Below are 23,769 nucleotides of genomic sequence, written 5' to 3' on the forward strand. Positions count from 1 at the left end.
TGTCAGCCACAAACGAGCCTGCAGCTGATGTGGACTTTTTACCCCCTCCATAAATCTTCGTCCGCGAAGCCAAGCCAAAGATAAAGATATTGTGTATAACAACTGATAATGATTCACCAGCCTGCTTATATATTTCTAATTTTTATTTAGATTTGATTAATACATCTCAATTGAAAGTTCAAATTAGATTTCCCTAATGCTGAAAATAATGAACAATATAAAATATTGTAATTTTTATATTTTTGTTACATATTTGCTGATGTGTTGAGTGGTCTTTTGATTAGCATCTACACTTGCAGTATCATCTATTTCCTTCCACCCCTTCCTTCGTGTTGATGCAGAATGACACACATAATCATAATAAATTCATATTACTACTGTAAATATTCATATGACTGACATGTTTTATTACTTTTTGCTGGTGTTAAATTCTACAAATGATTGTTTCACATATAAGTGCATTGGCAAATCATATTGTACAACATAATTAATAGAAAAATAAAAGTTTCAGTTGCACTGAGGCAGCAAGACAACCTTTTGCTTCAATGATCACTTCTTATTGTTACCTTTCCTTGTACTTCAGGAATCTTCCCCTTGCCATTTTTATCTCAGTGCCAGTGATAACGGTCTTATATATTCTGACAGTTCTGAGTTATTACATAGTGTTAGAACCAAACACCATCATCTCCAGCGATACTGTAGCAATGGTAAGTACATTTATAATATGAAATGAGCTGTTTTTAAGTATTCCTTTTCTTCAGCCGATGTATGATTGATTGCTTGAGTTTAATGATGTCGCTGATTATAAAAATAAATAAATTTCAAATTGAGATAGCTGTGTGAAAAACTAATTTTTTAGCTGAGTTCAGCTGACAGCATACAAAGGATGAGTGGTTAGCTGTTGCTGTTGGTATTTAATATGATGCACAGAAATGGAGACTGTTTCCAATAAAAAGGAAAATTTAATCTCAGCATATCTAATGCAGGTTACAGAGGTATGATATAGATTAGTATAAATATGCCCATGTTGAATAGTGTCATGTCAGGAAAAATATCAGGTTTGGTGGGTTCACAGAGAGATGAGTCTGGAAACAAGTGTTACATTCATACATAACTTTTGTTAACACATGGGAAACAAACAGGAGAATGTTAAACAGTACTCAATCACTATTTCACATAAGTGACAATATAGGCATTCACCTCAGACTTCGGTTGGACTCCGACCGACAATGGTAAACCTATACCTGCTCACACACTACAAACATGGGCTCTACACACACATACCCAGTTCCCTGTATCAACAGGGTTGCAGCTCTGTGAGTACCAACCTATCATAGTACTAACAACTTAGCTTCAGTGTAGTTCACACCTCACCCATGACACTTCCAGCATTCTCCACAGTAGTGATCTGGCATAGAGGGATGTCCAGGGCTTGGACCACAAGGCAGAGAAAAATAATATATTGTGCATTATGTACAGTGCTAATCTGGCCAATAATGACCTTAGGTGATTTAAATTAACCAATGGCAAGGTGGGCACTGATGGGTGACTGGAGTCCACCCTTGATTGACAGGTGATGTGACTTATGAATAAATTTCAGATGGGGAGGACATGTAACCACCTGCAATACACACATTCCAGACAGGCAAGAAGGACACATTTCCTCCACACACAACATTCCACCCCCTTGGATGTTATATTACACTGCAATCACTATGAAGACGATCAACAACTCTATGTACATTGTGGCAGCTCACCACATGGCAAATGAACTGGCACCAGCAATCACAGGTGGGTCCTCAGCAAGCAGCATCCACAGGGATTCGCAGTGCAGGGTAAAGCCTCAGCCCAAAGGCCGACGTGGCCTCCAGTGGCAAAACCTGCAATGTTCACACCAAGAGATGGTACCATTTCTGAGACTTGGTGTTTTTATCATCAAAAATGAAGATCCGGGGCCCAGCGATGCTGACTGTCATGCTCATTCCATGAAAACGAAAGAGCCAGTGATCTCTAATGGCTATGGTTGCTGGTCACCATGTTAGCCTCTGGGACAGACACTCCGGGCAGATTTCTGGTAGACACAGGAGCATCCTTCCCCCCTCGAGCTGCATTACCAGAACCAAAAGGGCTGGACCGGAGCTCACGGCAGCCAACAGCAGCACCATCCACATCTACGGCACATGAACTATCCCTTTGCAATTCTGTTCCAGCTGCTTCTCATGGATGTGTATGCTGGCTGTGGAATCACAACCATTGCTAGGTACAGACTTCCTCCACATACACTGTTCGCTCGTCAATCTGAAAAGGCAATGGCTGGTCGATGTAAAGACATTCTAGACCTTCTCTCTCAGTGAGGCCAAATTGTCAGGTCCGCACCTGGACTCTGTCACGTATTCGGACAATGAGTTTGCCAGGGTATTATCGGAGTTTCCATCCATCATCATGCCGCAGTTTTCCACAGCAGATCCCAAACATGGCATGATGCACCACATTCCCATACAGGGAAACTCCCTCCATGCCTGGGCCCACAGGCTACCACCAGACAAGTTCTGAGAGGAGTTTAACAAAATGGAGGCCATGGGAATCGTTTGGCATTCGGATAGCCCATGGACCTCCCTATTCCATATGATATTCAAGTCTACATGGAGGTCTTGTGGTGACTACTGGAGGCTGAATGTTGCAACTATCTCCAATAGATATCCAGTCCTGCACATTCAAAATGAACGGCCAATCTGTACAGGGCACACATCTTTTTTAAGATTGACCTGTTTTGAGGAATATTATCCACTTGAATATTCCAAAGACAGCCATTATTACCTTGTTTGGCCTGTTTGAGTTCCTTAGGATGCTGTTTGGCCTTAAAACGCAGCACAGACCTTTCCAACACCTCATGGATGCAGTGGGGGAGATCTGGACTTTCTGTTCATCTACCTAGATGACACCCTGATAGCCAGCCCTCCCGCCAGGAGCATCTGGCACATCTGCATCTGATCTGCCGCTGCCTCAGTGACTATGGCCTGGTGATCAACCTCGCCAAGTGTCAGTTCAGCTGTTTCTCTGCCGGTAAAAGGGGAAGCCATTTGTCAGTTCACCAGACCTGACACAGTCAAAGACCTGCAGCAATTTGATGGGATGGTTAACTTTTACCACCGGTTCATTCCCTAAGCAGCCCAGATCTTGTGCTCCCTTTTCAGTTTGATGTCCGGCAAAGCCAAAGGAGACGATAGCGGCTTTCATCCAGACCAAGGGTGCTCTAGCTGATCCCATACTCCTGGTCCACCCCCATCCCCACGGCCCTCACTGTAGGTGCCTCCAAAGTGGCAGTCAGCAGCATACTTGAACAGCTAATCAAAGGATAGTGGAAATTGTTTGCTTTCTTCAGCCAGCACCTGTGACCCCCAGAGATCAGGTAGAGTGTGTTCGACAGAGAGCTGCTGGCCCTGTACCTGGCCATCTGGCACCAAGTATTTCCTAGAAGGGAGGGAGTTCATGATCTTCACAGATCACAAGCCCCTCACTTTCATGCTAGCCAAAGTGTCCGACCTGTGGTCAGCTCACCAGCAGCAGCACCTGTCGTACGTATCTGAATTCATCACCATGATCGAGTATATCTCCAAGAAGAATAATGTGGTGGCCAACGTGCTGTCACAAACATCCATCCAGTCGTTGCACGCTGTCTCGTGCCAGCGAGGCGTCCCTTCTGCCATCCCATTCGCCACAGCTCATGAATCAGTATAAATACACAATGAACCATAGATTTTATGGTCAGCACTATTGCAGCAAATTCAGTGAACCTGCTGGATCCCCCTCCCTCACTTAAGTTAGAGTCTTAACCGTGCCTGGGTGTAATGCTGCCATTTACTATAGCTGCTTCTTCCACCAACTGGAGCCATCCATAAACCAGGCCTCTTGATGTTCTTCATTGGTGAGGGAGTTGAACGGGAGAGGGGCTGACTGCAGGGACTTTGGACAGGGAATCATGACTCTCGGAGGGACATGACTGTTCATGCAGCCTGCTGACTCCTTCTGGCCCTGCCTCTGCCCGGTTGATAATATATCACTGCCACTTCACAATGGAGGAATGCTGTGCACATCCCTCCTTGTGGGTGGCATCGGAGGACTTTATCCTTGGCTGGAGGATAATGGTTTCATTTGCAGTTTGGTGCTCTGTGGTGAGGAAAGCCAAATAGAATGTCCAGAGTTGCGTTTGAAGGGAGTGTAGTGGGAGGCAGGTTCAGGTAGGGATTTCATCCAGAAGCCGATCAGAAATCTGCGGCCATTGATAATCTGCCATAGGCTTCACTTGGCTGTTGTGGTGGTGGCTGAGACTTAGACTTTAAAAGGGTCTCTGGTCTGTCAGGATGCTGGTGGTAGTGCCTGGTCCATGGCTTGTTTAGCTGTTTCAAAGGTTAGCTGCTGTTCAGGGCCCCAGTGAAAGATGGTCTTCTTCCTGGAGATGGCATACCACAGGCACAGCAGCATGTTGAGGTGGCGAATGTGCTGCTGCCAATAGCCCAAAAGGCCGACAAAACTTTGTGTTTTAGCCTTGTTGATGGGCACTGCAGTATTGAGAATTTTATTTCTTGCCATCTCCAGGATGTCCCTCTGACCTAGGAGCCAATGGATTCCCAGGAACAGGACCATCCAGGACCCTGTATCTACTCCTGATTGATAGCCCAGACACAATCGTGGAGCCCAGAGATGAAGGAATCCAGTCCCCATGCCACTTTCTCCTCCATCGGTCCTGGATGAGAATATCATCAATATAGTGGCTTACATCGAAGTTTTGGGAAGGGCAAAATTTTTCCAATCACAGGCTACTAATATGTGGCAGAGCATGGGTCTGTGAACAGTAGGCAGCAAAAGGTATATTGTGTGCCACCCCAGGTGAAGGTGAGCTGATCCTGGGAATCAGGGCTTAAAGGGATGGAGAATAACTCATTGTCGAGGTCAACCATGGCATACCAGGGTTTGTTGTCCATGCTCGTGATATCCTCCACCAATGTGACCATGTCAGGGATGGCCGTGGCAAAGGGGAGGATGGGAATTTGTTCTATTTGTGGTAGTTGAAACTTACTCTCCATGTGCTTTTTTTTCAGACGGGTCAGACTGATCTGTTTCAGGGGGACACAGTGGGTCTTAAAACCCCTCATGGAGGTGGGCAATGATCGCTTCCACAATCTCTTCATTGCCCCTGGCACCTGATACTGGTGGGTGCAGGCTATCCAGGAGGGAGGGGGAATAGCAAGTAAGTCTATTTGGCTGTCCTGATGATTATGGTTGCCAAGGCAATCCCAAATGTGAATTTTATCTTACTGGTTTGCAGTGACTGCCCCTTCAGTACATTCATTCTAAGAATGTACTCAGGGGAGACTGCTACCAGGACCAGAATGGGGTGAGGAAGCTCCTCAATGGAGAGGTGGAGAGTGACATCTCTGGTAGAGAGGATGGAACCCCCTAGTCCCTCTGTAATGGGTTTGGGACCCCTCCATCTCATGGGATTCCCGGAGATAATTGTATGCTCTGCCCCCATGTCGACGAGGACTGTAAATATTTTCCTTCTCCTAGTGGACAGTGTTACAAGTCCAGAGGACCCAAAAACCCAGCAGCAATAGATATTCAGCAAGACAAATGGTTACTTAAACAAAAGTTGCTTTTAATTATCTTTAAACATGAAAACAGAATTACACTTTAATTTATCACTATTGACTTAAATAACCTAACTTAACTCCCTTCTAATTCTAAGTGTATGTGTATGTAATTTGTGTGTATGTTCAGAAAAGTTCTTGGATTTACAGTCCAGTCTCGTTTTTCATTTCTCCAAGTTCACTGGAATGCAATTTGAAACTTATCCAATTTTAAACCCACTTTTAAGTTTGTCATATATACCATTAAAAAAAGTAATGAATCAAACAGTAATTGAATGTTGTACAAATGTTCCAAAAGTTCCTTAATCTTCATCCAAAAACTTATCACCTTTTCACAAGATCAAACCGAGTATCTTTTCAGTTCCTCTTATTCCAAGAGAAACATCAGACAGACAGCACTTCCAGCCATCCGGCGCTCTGGAGTTTGTTTAAGTTCCAACCAGCTTCTCCTGGTTGTTTCAGCTGTCTGTCTCTCTTTCTCCCCTTTTAAACTCTCTTGAAACTCATTGTATTTTCAGTCACAGCAAAACCTCTGTTATATAATTAATTCACGTGTCTACAACCATCTGCTGATCTTTAACAAGCAATGAATCGGCATATACCTTTGCTTCATTAGGCTCAGTAAAAAAATCTATTCCTCCCTCCTGGGATGAATACTTTCAAAACAACTGGATATCTCAAAACAAAGGCATAACCTTTTTTCCTCAATACATCTTTAACCAGATTAAACACCTTTCTCTTTTTCAACAAATCAAAACTTATATCTGGATAAAAAAAAATCTTATTTCCATTATAAATCAAAAGTAATTGTCTTTCTTTTGCTTGTTTCGTGACTAGCTCCAAAATATTCTCTCTTACTTCATATCAAAGGAATCTGACAAGTATTGGATGGTACCTTTGGTCAAGCTGAGGTTTAAGTCTCAGTGCCCTATGGGCTCGTTCTATTTTCAAATCACCTTGAGGTAGCCTGACCCAAAAATTCCGGTATACACCATTGCAGAAATGTTTTCAAGTCTTGACCCTCATCCCTTCTTTTAAGTCCAACAATCTTGATATTATTCCATCCATTAAAATTTTCCAAAACATCTATGTTTTGCATTAACTGATCATTCTTAGTAGCTGCTTCTGCTTTCTTCATTTGATCTTTAAGATTTTGAATCTCAAATTCATTCCCTTTAATTTTTCCATCCAGTATTTCAAATCTAGTGTCCACCTATTGTATTGAACTTTCCATTTTATCACCATTCTACTTTACTTCATCAGCTAACATTTCCATGGATTATCGAAAAAAATCTAACATTTACTTTAATTCACCAGAAGATAAAGAAGCTTCTGCACATTTTTCTACTTTTTTCTTGATTGCAGGTCATTCTTGTTCTTTCCTTTGCTTTTCCAGGTCTTCTTCTTGATCACTGGAACTGTGAGTGTCTGGAATCTTTAAAAAAATTTATTGTTTTCTTTTTGTGCTCTGTGCATGCACGAGGAGTCATGTATGTGTAGAGTCACTTCTTCACTTGATGTCAGTGGCCATTGTCGGGGGAGGCCCTGTGCAGCAGTGTCCAAGGTCTCCCTGGCTTCTGGCCTCTCTCCTTTGGATCCTTTCTTAAGGTAGACCTCTCTTCCTTTTCTTGTTCCTTTTCATGCTCAGTTTCTTGGACAACAATAAGTCCTTTATCCTTCTTTGGTGGCATTGGTTTTTTAAATTTTTTAATATTTTTTTTACTTTTCACATTGTAAACCATATCAACCAAAATATATACAAACGTTTCTCATTAAATATACACAGTGGCATTTTCTCCCTTTTTCCCCCCTTTCCCTCCCCTCCCTTCCCACTCCCCTCCAAAACCCATAAATATTCAACATATACAATACAATAAAACCATAAAATAATATCTTCACACAAAGGAAAATAAACAAGAAAAATGTGTCATATATTTTTACACACTGAATCAAGTTGTTTTGTCTTCTTATCATTTTAGGGGGAGGAGGTCCAAGGCAAGCCCTCTCTGTTATGTTTCATGTATGGTTCCCAAATTTATTCAAATAATTGTGACTTTATTTTTTAAATTATAAGTTATTTTTTTCAATGGAATATATTTATTAATTTCCATGTACCATTGCTGTATTCTCAGGCTCTCTTCCATTTTCCAAGTTGACATTATACATTTTTTTTGCTACTGCTAAGACTATCATAATAAATCTTTTTTGCGCTTTATCAAATTTGAGGCCTAATTCCTTACTTCTTATGTTACTTAGAAGAAAGATCTCTGGATTTTTTGGTATGTTATTTTTTGTGATTTTATTTAATATCTGATTTAGATTTTCCCAAAACATTTTCACTTTCATACATGCCAAAATTGCATGTACTGTTGTTCCTATTACCTTCTTACAGCGAAAAACATCAATCTGATAATATTGGATCCAATTCTTTTAACTTTTGAGGCGTGATATATAACCTGTGTAACCAATTATATTGTTTCATGCGTAACCTTGTGTTTATTGTATTCTTTATAGTTCCAGAACATAACTTTTCCCATGCTTCATTTTTTATCTTTATGTTTAAATCCTTTTCCCACTTTTGTTTAGGTTTATAGCTTATTTCATCATTTTCCTTATCTTGCATCTTAATGTTCATTATAAATCTTTTAATTATCATTGTTTCTGTAATCTCATATTCAAAGCTGCTTCCTTCTGGTAATCTCAGTCTGTTTCCCAATTTATCCTTTAAATAAGCTTTCTGTTGATTATATGCAAACATTGTACCATGAGTTATTCTATATTTGTACTTCAATTGTTCAAATGTTAATAAATTATTTCCCAAAAAAACAAATTTCTGTTCTTTTTATTCCTTTTCTCTCCCATTCTCTAAAGGAGAATAATTTATCGTAAAAGGGATTAGTGGGTTTTGTGTCAATAACAATTTTGGTATTTGGTCATTCGTTTTTTTTCCTTTCTAAGTGGATCTTCTTCCATATATTAAGTAAATGATGCAATACTGGTGAGCTTTTATATTGCACCAGCTTTTCATCCCACTTATAGTTCTACCTTAGTCCAGACTGATTTTTCCCTTGTATGGTAAAAATTTGATAAATACCTTAATTGTGCAGCTCTATAATAATTTTTAAAGTTTGGTAATTGCAAACCACCTTGGTTATACCTCTCTTTTAATTTATCTAATGCTACCCTCAGTTTCCCCCCTTTCCACAAGAATTTCCTTATTATTCTCTTTAGTTCATTAAAGAATTTCTCAATTAAGGGAATTGGCAATGATTGAACTAAGTATTGTATCCTTGGGAAGATATTCATTTTAATGCAATTTATCCTCCCTATCAACGTTAGTGGTAATTCTTTCCAATATTCTAAGTCTTTCTGCAATTTCTTTATTAGTGGCTGATAATTTAGTTTGTACAGGTGGCTTAAGTTATTATCTAACCTGATACCTAGGTATCGGATTGCTTGTGCTTGCCATTTAAATGGTAATTCTTTTCTAAATTCTGAATAATCCACATTACTCATTGGCATCACTTCACCATTATTTGCGTTGATCTTGTACCCCGATATTTCTCCATACTCAATTTCTTATGTAATTCTTTTATTGATATTTCTGGTTCTGTTAGGTATACTATGATGTCATCTGCAAATAAGCTGATTTTATACTCCTTCTCATTTATTTTTATCCATTTTATTTTATTTTCTGTTCTTATCAGTTCTGCCAATGGTTCTATTGCTAAGGCGAACAATGAGGGGGTAATGGACATCCCTGTCTAGTTGACCTACTTAATTTAAATTGGCTCGATACATATCCATTTAATGTTACCTTCACCAACAGTCCATTATATAATGCTTTAATCCAATTAATATATTTTTCTGGTAGATTTAACCTCTGTAATACTTTAAATAAATAGTTCCATTCTACTCTGTCAAAGGCTTTTTCTGCGTCTAAAGCAACAGCCACTGTTGGCTTCTTATTTCCTTGAACTGCATGAATTAGATTAATAAATTTACAGACATTATCCGCTGTTCGTCTTTTCTTAATAAATCTAGTTTGATCTTGTTTTACTATTTTTGGTACACAATTAGCCAATCTGTTTGCTAATAATTTCACAATTATCTTATAATCTGAGTTATTGGTCTATATGATGCTGGTGTTAATGGATCCTTCCCTATCTTTGGTAATATTGTAATTATTGCTGTCTTACATGAATCTGGCAAGTTTTGTGTTTCTTCTATCTGGTTCATTACTTCCAGGAGAGGGGGGAATTAATAACTCTTTAAATGTTTTATAGAATTCTGTTGGGAATCCATCCTCTCCTGGGATTTTATTGTTCGGCAGCTTTTTTAATATATCCTGTACTTCCTCTGTTTCAAATGGTTTTATCAGTTTGTTTTGTTCCTCTTCTTGCAATTTCAGCAGTTCAATTTTAGCTAAAAACGCTTCTATTTTATCATCTTTCCACTCGTTCTCAGTTTGGTATAATTGTTCATAAAATTCCTTAAAGTTCTCATTAATCTCCATTGGGTTATATGTAATTTTTGTGTCCTTTTTCCTTGATGCCAATACAGTTCTTTTAGCTTGTTCTGTTTTAAGTTGCTAGGCTAATATTTTATGAGTTTTTTCTCCCAGTTCATAATACTTTTGCTTTATTTTCATTATGTTCTTCTCCACCTTGTACGTTTGTAATGTTTCGTATTTTATTTTTTTGTCCGCCAATTTTCTCTTTTTCATTATATCATCCCTTTTTACTAGTTCCTTTTCTGTACTTACTATCTCCCTCTCCAACTGCTCTATTTCCTGATTGTAGTCCTTTTTCATCTTAGTTACATAACTTATTATCTGCCATGTTCTTGGTGGGATGTCTTCCAGTTCTATTGCTAATAACAGGGGTGAATGATCAGATAGTAATCTAGCTTTATACTCAGTTTTCCTAACTCTCCCTTGAATATGGGCCGACAACAAAATCATATCAATCCTTGAGTATGTTTTATGACTACTCAAATAATATGAATATTCCTTCTCTCTTGGGTGCTGCCTCCTCCATATATCCACATTTCATTTCCTGCATTGATTTAACCATAAATTTGGCTACTTTATTCTTTTTGCTTGTCTTTTGTCCAGTTTTATCCAACATTGGATCCAAATTAAGGTTAAAATCCTCTCCTATCAATATATTTCCTTGTGTATCTAAAATCTTCAAAAAAAATCCTGCATAAACTTTTGATCCTCCTCATTAGGTACATATATATTGAGCAAATTCCAAAATTCTGAGTATATCTGACACTTTATCATTACATACCTCCCTGCTGGATCTATTATTTCCTCCTCTATTTTGATTGGTACATTTTTATTAATTAATAAAGCTACACCTCTAGCTTTTGAATTATATGATGCTGCCGCTACGTGCCCTACCCAGTCTCTCTTTAATTTGTTATGTTCCACTTCAGTTAGATGTGTTTCCTGCACAAATCCTATATCTATTTTTTTCTTTTTACAGTAAATTTAATAGCCTCTTCCTTTTAATTTAGTTATGTATTCCATTAATGTTTATAGTCATATAGTTCAACATGGCTATCTCATATCTTGTTTACATCTCATTTCCACATCCTCACCACCACCATCCCCCTTTTCTCCATTTTCATCTCTCAGTTTTCCCTTTTTAAACTCAATGTATGACAACACATTTAAAACATAAAATACTTCAACAACTCCCACATCCAATATTACCTTAACCCCAAATGCTCCCCCTTCTCTGAGTTGCCCCTTATCCCTTGCCGGGCAACCACAACTCTCCTTTCCATTTGGATTGTGATCTTGTTCGCAAGCATCAATTGGTTTCGCAGTGACGGTTATTCTCTCCACCCAGCCCCCCCAGAAAACACTTTTTTTTTACACAAATAACAAAGCTCTCCCTTTTTTCCCCCCTTCCTTCCTTTCCTTCTCTTTTCCCTCTTTAGTTCCTAAAAATATACATTGTTTTTACATCTTTATATATACTTTATATATACTTTATTGCCGTTCTTCATTCTCATTACATCATTTCTCCTTCGGTCCTGCAAACGCTTTGCGAATTCTTGTGCTTCCTCCGGATCTGAGAACAGTCTGTTTTGCTCCTCGGGGATAAATATTTTAAGCACAGCTGGATGTCTTAACATTAATTTATAACCTTTTTTCCATAGGATCGATTTTGCTGTATTTAACTCCTTCCTCTTCTTTAAGAGTTCAAAACTTATGTCTGGGTAAAAAAATATTTTTTGACCCTTGTATTCCAATGGTTTATTATCTTCTCTAATTTTATTCCTTGCCCGCTCCAGTATATTTTCTCTTGTCGTATATCTCAAAAATTTTACTAAGCTGGATCTTGGTTTTTGATGTATCTGTGGTTTCGGAGCTAGTGCTCTATGTGCCCTTTCTATTTCCATTTCTTCCTGCATTTCTGAAATTCCCAGGACCTTCGGGATCCATTCTTTTATAAATTCCTTCATATCTGTGCCTTCTTCATCTTCCTTCAGGCACACTATTTTTATGTTGTTTTGCCTAATATAATTTTCCAACATATAAATATTCTGAGCTACCAACTCTTGTGTCTCTTTAATTTTTTGTCACTTTCTTCTAATTTTCCTCTTAAGTAATTTACTTCCATTTCTACAGCCATTTCTCACTCTTCCACATTTTCTACTCTTTCCCCTATCTCTGTCATGACCAGTTTTAATCTTTGCATTTTATCTCCTGTTCTTTTCATTTTTCTTTTAATTGTACTAAATTCTAATGACTACCATTCTTTTAATGCTCTCATTTGTTCTTGGAAAAAAAGCTTTATCTATATTCTGTCCATCTGTTTTATCTTCTATTTCTCTGTGAAGATCTTGGTCTTCTTCCTCTTCTTCTGTGTCTGTACCTGTGCTTGTGTCTTCTTCTCTTCTTTTTTGATTTTCTTCTGATTTTCCTGATGAGTTGCTTGTATCACTTTGTTGGGCCCCTTCTTGCTGGGCCTCTTGCTGTTGGTCCTCTACTTCTGAGCTGCTCATCTGTCGGGCCTCCTGCTGCTGCTCCTCTTGCCATTCACCCCGTCGACTTTCTTTCTTACCTGGTACTTCCCTCCCTCTCCTGCCGCCTTCCTCATCTTCCAGCCGAGAGCCCTGGTGTTGGATGTCCCTCAGCTGGTTGCGCCGTGGTTGCCTGCTCCTTGGTTGAGCCCCCCTCCCGTCGGTGTTTTCTTTCACCTTAGATTGCGCACTGCTCATGCGCAACTCCTCGCACATGCGCAATAGCGCACTTTTGTTTGGCTCAGAGAGCCATTTTTGCAGTCCACCAGTCGGGGGTCACAACTCCGCAGGGTCGACACCAACATCGGAGAATGGACATTCTTTGCCACCATGGCCCCCTGTTCCTTCATGCAGGTAAAGCCTTCTTTCTTTTCTGGTGACTTTTCTTTTTTTCCCTTTGTTTTTACTTTTTCCTTCTTGGGTGCCATCTTCTTTCTCTTCTCTGCAACTCTATCTTTTATTTCTTATATTTTACCTTTATTGAACTTTGTTTTTTCTTGACTTTTTTTCTGGAGAAGGCTGGTTTTACCCTACCGGCCACTACTCCCTTTGGTGGCATTGTTGATGTCTTCTATGTATCTTCCGTCATTTCTTTCATATATTTTCTGTAACTTATATAATCTTTTTTGTTACTTTTTCTCAACTTTTTCGAGGAGAGCAGGGATTATCAGTCTAACCCCACATCATCATGTGGCACACCCCCACCCCAGTACATGTTTGAAGGGTGGGAAGAAACCGGAGCCCTCAGAGCAAACACACACAGACATAGGGAGAACGTACAAACTCCTAACCGACAGCATAGGATTCAAACCCCGATCCTATCCCGATCACTGCTGCTGTAAAGGTGTGCTAACTGATTTGTAAGATTTGTTGTACCACATTGCTGCATTACAGTATTAGAAATTGCTATGTCTTATTCTTGATACAAGCACTATATTGCATAGTTGAAATAATACATTATCAGTGGCATTTTCTCATACTGAATTTTTAGTGTCAATGATAAAGTAATTTTAGAGGAATTCTGGATGATATATCAGTAAATAGACTCTATATTGAAGAAAAAATTAAGAGTTCTGGCACATGAATCATTACTCAAAATGATCAAAGGTCACCATAATTTTCTCTGGGGAGAAAAGATGTTTACATTGGGGGCATTTCTAGAAATAAAACCCAAACTGAATCTGACAATGGACAGGTCATCTGCATAAAAAATATATCTTGCATGTAAAGGTAAAGGTTCCATTATTGTCATGTGACACTACATTTAGAATGTAACATCCATGAAATTCTTTAACCTTTGTCTACTGTGAGGCAGACAGAGAGTCTCCACTTTGTCCAGCGCCTCTCACAGAAACCTACAGCCCCTGGGCAGTTTCCCTTCCAAGTACTGACCAGTCCTGTGCCCACTTAGCTTTTAAGATCAGGCATATTCAGGCTATTAAATGCTGCTGCATAAAATGAATTTTATATAAATGGCTAGACTTTATCAAAATAAATTACTGAATCGGATTGGTTCTTCACATACATATTGATGAAGCTAATGGATATTTTTTCTTTCAGACATTTGCAGAAGATGTCTTTGGTATGGCAAAATGGATTATTTCAATAGTGGTGGCTGTCTCTTGTTATAACACCCTTAATGCAACAGTCATATTAGCTTCCAGGTAGACTTTTTCCAAAAACCCATTACATGCAAGAATCAATTTTATTATTATTCTCATGTTTAATGTTATCCTTTAAAATGTATTTGCCTTTGAAGCAATCCACAACTTGCAACTATAAAAAAATGTATTTATGCTCGTTAGATCTTCATTTAACAAATGCAAAATTACTGTGGTATAGAAATTAATTTTATTTTTACAACATGTACCTTTATGTAGCTATGGATGATTTTGCAATCCTGTGCTATTACTGTACAGAGAAAACATTTTCATTTAACCATATCCCTATACAGTTGTGTAATTTAGAAATGCAGGTTTTAAGCAAAAACTTAATCACCGACACATAATCAAACCATAACTATTTACAAACATGACATCCTATCCAACAAGAATCACTGCCATCACTTCTTAACTATTATTCTCATTTTACCAGTAAACTCCAATCAAATTGATTACCTCCAATCAAAACTCCACTAAAAATTGAATCAATTGGCAACCACAAAAGTACAACTGTTCTAGTTTCTCTGTCATTTTTTCTCTATATATTGCCATTATGATAAATTGTTCTTATCAATAAATAACTGCACATCTTTTGTATGGAACTTGGAAGTATCTTCTACGAACTTGCTGAAGGTCCAGTTCTAAACTGAGGTAATCTAAAGTCTTAATATATAATTGGAAATATACATTTTATTGTTTTGTTAGCCACTCTTTTCATTGGTGTAATTGCACTACATTGCACTAATAAGTTTTTATTTCAATGCATTTTACTATTTTGGCTTTTTCACTGAACATTTTATTTCAATTCAGCAGTCAAGTCATGTTTATTGTCATCTGATTACACAAGTACAACAGCATTTTCCAGCCCTCAGTGCAAAACACACAAACACACAACCAGACATTACACACATACAGACAAGCAACACTTATGCAGGTCAAGTATTCATATATACAAATAAATAAATATTGTTTTGAAAATATGAGAGATGGTTAGTGTGAGAAGCTTTAGTCATTCAGTATTCTCACTACCCTTGAGAAGCTGTTCCTCAGCCTGGTGGTGCTGGCTCTGATACTTCCCAGTGGTAGCAGCTGAAAGATGCTATGTGGAAGGGGTCCTCAATGATTTTGTATGCCCTCTTCAGATAATGATCTCAGTAGATCACATTGATGGGGGTTGGGGTCAAGGAGATTGGAAAATATTTTAAATGCCAGCAAGTGCTGAAAACTGCGCAGGCAACTGTGGTTTATTGCCACGATCTTTACATTTCTAAAACATTCTATTCAATGATTTGTTCTTGAAAACCTGCTAAAATGGCACCAGATGGGATATTATATTGTCTGTGAATTTCCAAGGCATTCCTATATTATCACTCAGCTTAGGCATTTCTTATTGAAGACAACATTCTTGTACAGCAGTGTCTGGTACATCAATGTATCATAGTTTTATTGCAGAGACACTAAGTCCTTAAAGATATAATTACACCTATATTTTCTACACCGCTTTCCCAATTTTAAAAAAAAAGCATTAAATCTATACAAGCTATTAACTGCTAACATGCACAAAATTATGCAATTAACAATATAATATATGTTATAAAAGTAAATAATTTACAAATTCACTTAATCTATTCTCATCTACAAAACGTTTTGCAATGAGGTTTCTTTTATGTATCTATTTCTTTCATTAATAATGCCAGGATGGCATGGTTATCATAGCAGTTAGTTCAACCCTATTAAAGGGCCAGCAATCAGGGTTCAAATCTGGTGCTGTCTGCAAAGTGTTCATACGTGTTCCCTGTGGGTTTCCTCTCAGTACTTCAGTTTCCTCCCACCCTTCAAAACAAAAGGTACCTGGGTTGTAGGTTAATTGGGTATAATTTGGTGGCACTGGCTTGTGGGCCGGAAGGTCCTGTTACAGTGCTGCATGTCTAAATTAAATTTTAAAAATAAATGTTTGATTCTTATATTTCCATGTTGGTATTTTAGATTTTGTTGGTGTCTTATTCTGTTATTAGCCCATTGATATTAACTCCATAAATCTGAATACATTGGAATTACTTGCTCTGGATCACCATCTTCATGTAACAATACAGGAGAGTTTCTAAAAATAATACAGGTGTCTTTATAACTCATATTGCATGCTTATGAAGGATGACCTATCCTGGAACCATAACACCTCCTCATTAGTCAGGAAGGCTCAGCAACACCTATGCTTCCGAAGGAGGTAGCTGCAAAGCGTCGGACTGGAAGCCAATACAGAGGATCATTAAAACTGCTAAGATCACTGGAATCTCCCTTTCCTCTATTGATGACATTTACTGGGAACATTGCTTAAATAGGGTTCAAATAATTATAGAGCATCCTTTCTGTCTAGCACCATTGAGCCACTACCTTCAAGAAAGAAGTAAGGAGTGTCAAAATCAGGACTGCCAGGCTTGGAAATACTTTCTTTCCTTAGGCTGTGAGAATGATAAAAAGTATCTATAACTGAGTAAATCAACCCAAAATATTTGAAAATACTGTATTTTAAATTATCTTTATGTATATAAGTAATATTTATATGCTTTGTGTTCCCCATGGTCGGTAATGCGCTGTTTCATCAGGTTGTACATGTACATTCAGATGATAATAAACTTGAACTTTTAGCTTTTTCTGTCTTCCCACTTTGGTTTTGCTTGCTGTATTGCATTGTGACTTTTTCCTTCCCTCCCAATTCTGTCTCTATTTTTTATTTTCATTAATAGATTTTCTGTGAATCCATCCACTGCTTTTCCATTTGAGGTATGTGTTTTGGTTTCAATCTTGATCAGAATACTCTTTACAGAGCTACAACATCCTGTAAAATACTTGACATGTTGTCAAGAGTTTGATTTCTTGTTGCTCAGATTATGAATGAAACAGGCCTTTCAAATTGAACTTCTGTGAGCAATATTGTGATATATATGATGGATAATCTGAATGAAGAAATGCTCCATGTTCTCTTCAAATGTTTCTCAACACCTGCTTCTTGATTGCACCAACCTTGGTGGTCTTAGTGTTTCCATTCCAGGAGTCTCAGCCAGTTTTAGACTACTTACACCCACACTTATGATTACCTTTTGTGCACCTACTTCTTTTCTTTATTGGCGTGCATATTTATGTTTATCTTCTATTGGGTCAAATTTTGCATGCAATATCATCTTCTAAATGTTCTGTTTGTTTATGTCATTCATTTTGAATGTACTCTTTACCATAATGATAACTGTGGGCTGACCCTCTATTTCTAAGAACATAAGAAATTGTCTTCTCATCCATTTGTCACCATTCAGTAAAATCAGCCACTTCCATGCCTTTTCTCACATATCTTTTGATTCTCTTAATATCCAAATTTTTCTCAATTTCAGATTTCTCATTATTGAATATTTTCAGCAAATAAGGCTCCACAACCCTCCTGTGTAGAGAATTTTGAAGATTCACCATGCAGTTTGTTAAGAAATTTATTTTTTAAAATAATTTATTTTTGATTTTTATTAATAAAATAGAAACATCACACATTTCACTATATACAAATATTCACCAATTAATTATAAATATATGTTGTTTCTCCCCCCCCCCCCCCACCCCACCTTCCATTCCCCTCCATAAAGAAAAACCCCTGAAAGTAAAAATTTTAACCAGCCACCAGTCTGGCCCTATCAGACTGGCCACAAAAAAAAAACTAAGAGAAAACTAGATGTGGCATTGGTGCTTCCAATGGACATCCAGAGAAGCAGTGGAACCACCCCCTTTATTAATCCACCTCTTGGTATTTTTGTTGGGGTGCAGCTACAGTTGCACTCCCATGTGCATCAAATATAGTTGTCATATTCTAACAAAAGTGCTGTGTCAGTTTCTATGGTTATGTGATTTTTTTTTCCATGGAATACATCTATGCATCTCTGTAGTCCACCTACTGATAAGGAGAGGGGGAGTCAGACTTCCAGTACATCACTATACATTTTTTTGCTACAGACAAAGCAACTAATATGAATTGAATTTGGATAATTTATAGCTTATATCCATAAGGTTCCTCAAAAGATACAACATCGGGTCTAGTGGAAAGGTTACTCCTGTTATCCTGGTTAGTACATTAGCTAAATCCTGCCAAAATGGGCCCACCTTTACACAGGACTAGGTTGCGTGAACAAATGTTCCCACTTCCACCCCACACCTACAGCACATCATCAACACCTCCAGTTTCATCTTGTAGATCTTTTGCGGTGTGAGGTAGAGCCGATATAAGAGGTTTTATTGAACCAATCTTATCTAAAATTAATCACTGTTGTCACACTGGTGTAGACCAGTCCAATCAGAATTTCTTATTAATTGTGATGTCCAAGTCCAACTCCCATCTGTGTAGCCCCTTGTTAGGTGTAGGTGGGGTCATTGTGGGATCCCACCTATCCCTTAGGAATGATCTTAATTGGAGAAAACAATGAAAGGCCCCATAAGTCAAATTGTATTTACCTTTTAGCTACTCAAAGGACATAAGCTGTCTCCTTCATAGCAGTCCTCAATGTATTGAATCTCCTGATGATGCCAGATCACCAAGATTTTATTGCCCAAATTCATAGGCATCATTTCATTATGGTGGTGCCTTTGGCAATATTTCCACTTTCTCTCCAACACACTGCATGAACTTGTGCCAAAGTTTAATCATATATTTTAATATGGGGTTGTCCTTTTTGTTTGTAATTAACTTGGTATTCCATTTGTACATAAAATCATTTGCTGTCTTCTTCCCCCATTGCATGCAATCCCATTTGCACCCAAGAGGGCAGCTCCCCCTCCTCAAAGAAGGATGAGAGAAATCTCGACTGAGTTGCTAGATATTTTTTTTAATCATGTAACCTTAACCAACCCCCCATCCCCAAAGCTGTAGTCCCATGTTAATTTTTAAAAGATATCCTGGGTACTTTCCCATTCCAAATAAATGTCCTTATATTACTGTTCAGAGTTTTTAAAAAAAGAATGTGGTAATGGAATGGAAGAGGTATTGAAATCTTGGCATCATCTTCATTTTTACACAATTAATCCTCCCCATTCAGGTAATGGGCATCGATCTTATTAAGTCACCCTCAATCTTTTTCAGCATAGGGAGGTAGGTAAGTTTGCATACATTTTTCAGGCTACTGTCAACCTTGATTCCTAGGTATTTAACACCTTCTACCTCATTCTTCAAAAATACTAATTGTCTAGTGGGCTGTTTCATGAGACTAAACAAGGTTATTAGTCACATAGCAATGAAATAAAAGACACCAAAATCAAACTAATTAAATAAAATAAGGATGCAGGGCCAGGTGATATGCTGTAGCTGCATGATGTGGGAACTGGCAGACCCCTTTGTGGTTGCATGTCACCACATGGGCAGCAAGTATTGGTTGCTCGAGAAACTTGGGGTCAAAGTGGAAACTGAACTTCAAACACTGTGACATCAACCATGATTTGAATGGTGGAGCAGATTTGATGGGCGGAATGGTCTAATTCTGCTCCCAGATTTTATGGTCCTGAATAGTTAATCCCTTATATTGATATTGCATCCCTAGTTCTACACATCCCAGCTAAGGGTAACATCATCTCTGTGTCTACCCTGTTAAGCCCGGAAAGAGGTCTGTGCTCTTCTTATTCTCATTACTTAATGTGTTTAATTTCTTCTTGAAGGACAAACTCACCATTTCTGGATTCAACTTGGTTAACCTTTGTTGCACTCCTTCTGTCACAGCTATAATTCTTACAAATATTCCAAGTGCATTTGACATATTCACTCGAGTTCAGTGCTCTTGCAGATAATGTACTTTTTGCCTTATTAATTGCTTATTTGCATCTCCATATTAACTCATTATATATGCACATGGCATCCAAGTGCCCTTGAAGGCCAACACTGTTCAATCTCTCATTATTTTTTTTAAACTCCTTTTCGACCAAAGTGGATAACTTCAGATATTTCTACATATGTCTTCTTTGTCAGAACCCTCAGAAGCTACTCTGCACCCTTCTTATAATCTTCACTGCAGTTCAAGTTTGTAGTATCAGCACACATGGTTATACTAATATTTGATCCTCATACCCGGCTTGAAAGTTCACATTGACTGCATCAGGGTAGGCTGCCACAGATCCTCACCAAGTGCCATTTGAGTATGGCTTCCACTGTTGACTATCTGTAAATCACTGTGTCACTATTTTTTTATATACCTTGCAAGTCTTTTCAATCCTCATTTTCACAGCCATACTTTGTTTCTACAACTTTTTTCCATCTATGTTTTTCCATCTATATTAACAACATCAAAGATGTAGTCAAAAATCTCTGGGAAATAACAACTTTGGAAAGTTGGGACAAAGGTGAAAGTTTCAAACTTCCTGAAGGTTCTTTGCCAGTAATTAACAAAGTGTTGTCTGCCCTTGAATTCCTCATGAAGTTAAACAAGAAAATCTGCAGAAGCTGTGAATGTAGTTTACACAAAAATGCTGGAGAAACTCAGCAAGTCACTCTGTGTTCTTTATGTCATAAAAATGAAGATAAAGATACAGTACTTACCCAATGTTTTAGGCCTGAGCCCTTCATCAAGGTATGAGCAAAATGCAGGCAGGAACCTGAATGAAATGTTGGGGAGAGAAGCACAGGCCTACAGGCAAGAGGTCACAGGTGGATATGGTGAAAAAAGCTGGGATGTCATAGAACTCATCATGAGGTGCAGCATTGAACCTAATGGTCTTATGATATTTTGCCCAAGATATCTAACAAAACTTCCTAAAGTTTTGCAGTAATGACATTGGCCTTTGACAATCAAGTCAGAGCCACCTATGTAATCAACTTAAAATAAAAGCAGATAATATCCTTGGGGAAATTCTGAGCTGTTATATTACATGAATTGGATGTAATTTATTTACAATTCAAAGTTACATCATTCACATGGTCTTTGCTTCATTTAATGTATTGGATCATTCCCATTTCTTAGTGTGGCATTGACTGTATGTTATCAACAAATCACCTTATTGTAAACAGTACAAAAATAAATCCTTCAGCTTAACTATGTTTTTGTTGTGTCATTACAGGTTATACTTTGTTGCAGCTTGTGAAGGATATCTCCCTCAAATATTGTCAATGATCCATGTGACACGATTCACACCAATTCCAGCACTTGTCATAAATGTAAGATTTACTTTCATTTTATTCACTATATATCTTTTTGTGGATGTGTTGGTAGTTATTGAATCTCAATATAATTTCAGTAGCAAATCTATATTTAATGCATGTTAAAACAAGAAGAATGTTTAATTCTCTCATGGTGTCCAACATGAAAGTACTTCAATCTTAGTCATGCAATCTCAAGAACAAAGCTTCTTCATATGAAGGATTGAAAGTTATGAGTAGTGCAAAAAAAGCCACAGTAAACTTAACAGGAGTTCAACTTTTGTTAGATATCTTGGGCAAAATATTATAAGACCATTAGATGTAGCAGCAGATTTTTGCCATTTGACACGAGTCTACTTCACCATTCAAATCATGGCTTATGTATTTTCTTCTCATCTCTATTGTCTTACCTTCTCCCCTTAACCCTTGACACCCTTATTAATAAAGAACCTCTCAACATCCAATTTAAATTTACTAAATGACGACCTAGCTGTGGCAAAGATTCACAACCCTTTGGTTGAAGAAATTTTTCCTTCTCTCTGTTCTAAAGGGACATCCTTTTATTCTGAGGGTGTCCCCTCCAGTCCTAGCCTCTTCCACTAATGGAAACATCTTCTCCACATCCACTCTATCCATTCCTTTCAATATTCAGTATTTTCAATGAGATTCCCCTCATCCTTCTAATCTCTAGTGAGTGCAGACTCAGAGCCATCAAACACTCCTCATAGTTAATTCTTTCATTCCCGGGATTATTCTCATAAACCCCCTCTGGACTCTCTCCAATGCCAGCACATCCTTCTTAGATAGGGGGTCCAAAACTACTCATAATATTCTAAATGTGGTCTGACCAACACTTATAAAGCCTCAGTATTTTACATCTTTGGTTTTATATTGTAGTCTTGCAATTGTTTACCAGCTCTTAAGAATTGTATCACTTTAAGGTAGGAATTGTGACAAAAGATAATACTTACTGGATTTCACAGGCCTAACAGGATAATTTCTTGTATAATAAATGTTATTTTACATAGTTTTTAATCTTTACTAAATACTACCTTATTTAGACATTATTCAAGAAGGAAAAGTAGGCTTGCACTTACTGGACATATTTCATAACATTATACAGTAACTTCCTCAAATACTTTGCAGTTATTTATTATTGTAATGCAAAATATTGATTATAAGAAGATAAGAACATTGAAAATAGTAGTAGATAAAATGATATGGCACCTAAAATCTGCTACATTGTGCAGTAAGATCCTGGCTGATCCTCAAATTCATTTTTATTTTTCTACAATCACAGAATCTAAAAGTCCAACAGTTTTGAACAGACTTGGCAACTGAGTATCCATAGCACTCTAAAAATCCAAAAATGCACAAAAAAATCACAGACACACAACCAGATATAACACGAAGTATTCATATTGTTACGACCCCAGAGGACCCTAAAACCCAAAAACATTTCAAATACTCTGTCACACCTTCCCCTTTAAAGGAATTTTAACTCTTGAGTTAAAATTCAGTTATAAATAAACTGTCAAAAAAAAATCATTAAAGATATACCAATACACAATATATAACATGTTATAATAAAGTAACAATATTGAAAGTATTTTTATACATGATAAATTTTAACATCTTGACAAACAATCTGCTGTCACATTATTTGTACCTCTGATATGATTAATTTGCAGATTATATTCTTGTAATATTAAATTCTTGTAATATTAAATTCCAGTTTAACAATCTTCTGTTTTTATTCTTAATTTTATTCAAAAATACTAGAGGATTGTGGTCAGTAAATATCACAATTGGTTCATGAAAGGTACTGAGATATACATCAACATTCTGCAGAGGAAATATGATAGACAACAGTTCTTTTTTCAATAGTGAAATAGTTCCTTTGATGAACATTGTATTTTTTTGAAAAGTAGGCAACTGGATGGTCAATTTCATTATGTTTCTGCAATAAAACTGCACCTGCTGCTCCCTCACTAGCATCCACAGCTAAAGAAAATGGTTTGTCAAAATCAAGAGATTTTAACACAGAGCAATAGTATAGCATCTCCTTTACATTTTATAAAGCTGTCTGTCCACACAAATTTCTCTCTTTTTTTCAAAAGGTTGGTTAAAGGAAAAGCAATTGCAGCAAAGTTTCTGCAAAATTTCCTGTAATATCCTGCCACTCCTAAAAACCTTCTTACTACTTTCTTGCCATTGGGAATAGGAAACTCAGAAATTGCATTCACCTTAGCTTGAATAGGTGCAATTT

General features: G+C 37.6%; 1 protein-coding gene across 4 annotated transcripts in view; it reads left to right on the forward strand.

The window, feature by feature from the left end:
* Nucleotides 1-23,769, forward strand: part of LOC138744650 (Y+L amino acid transporter 2-like) — a 107,643-nt gene that overhangs the window by 63,052 nt on the left and 20,822 nt on the right. For 3 of the 4 annotated variants that reach the window (XM_069901129.1, XM_069901130.1, XM_069901131.1), the window contains exons 5-7: nt 584-707; nt 14,250-14,353; nt 21,422-21,518. In XM_069901129.1, the coding sequence (XP_069757230.1) occupies nt 584-707; nt 14,250-14,353; nt 21,422-21,518 (325 nt within the window). The remainder of the gene's footprint in view (nt 1-583; nt 708-14,249; nt 14,354-21,421; nt 21,519-23,769) is intronic. The other variant, XM_069901132.1, reaches the window with a different exon arrangement.

The sequence above is a fragment of the Narcine bancroftii genome, chromosome 10, assembly GCF_036971445.1.
Source record: "Narcine bancroftii isolate sNarBan1 chromosome 10, sNarBan1.hap1, whole genome shotgun sequence".
NCBI classification, from domain to species: Eukaryota; Metazoa; Chordata; class Chondrichthyes; order Torpediniformes; family Narcinidae; genus Narcine; species Narcine bancroftii.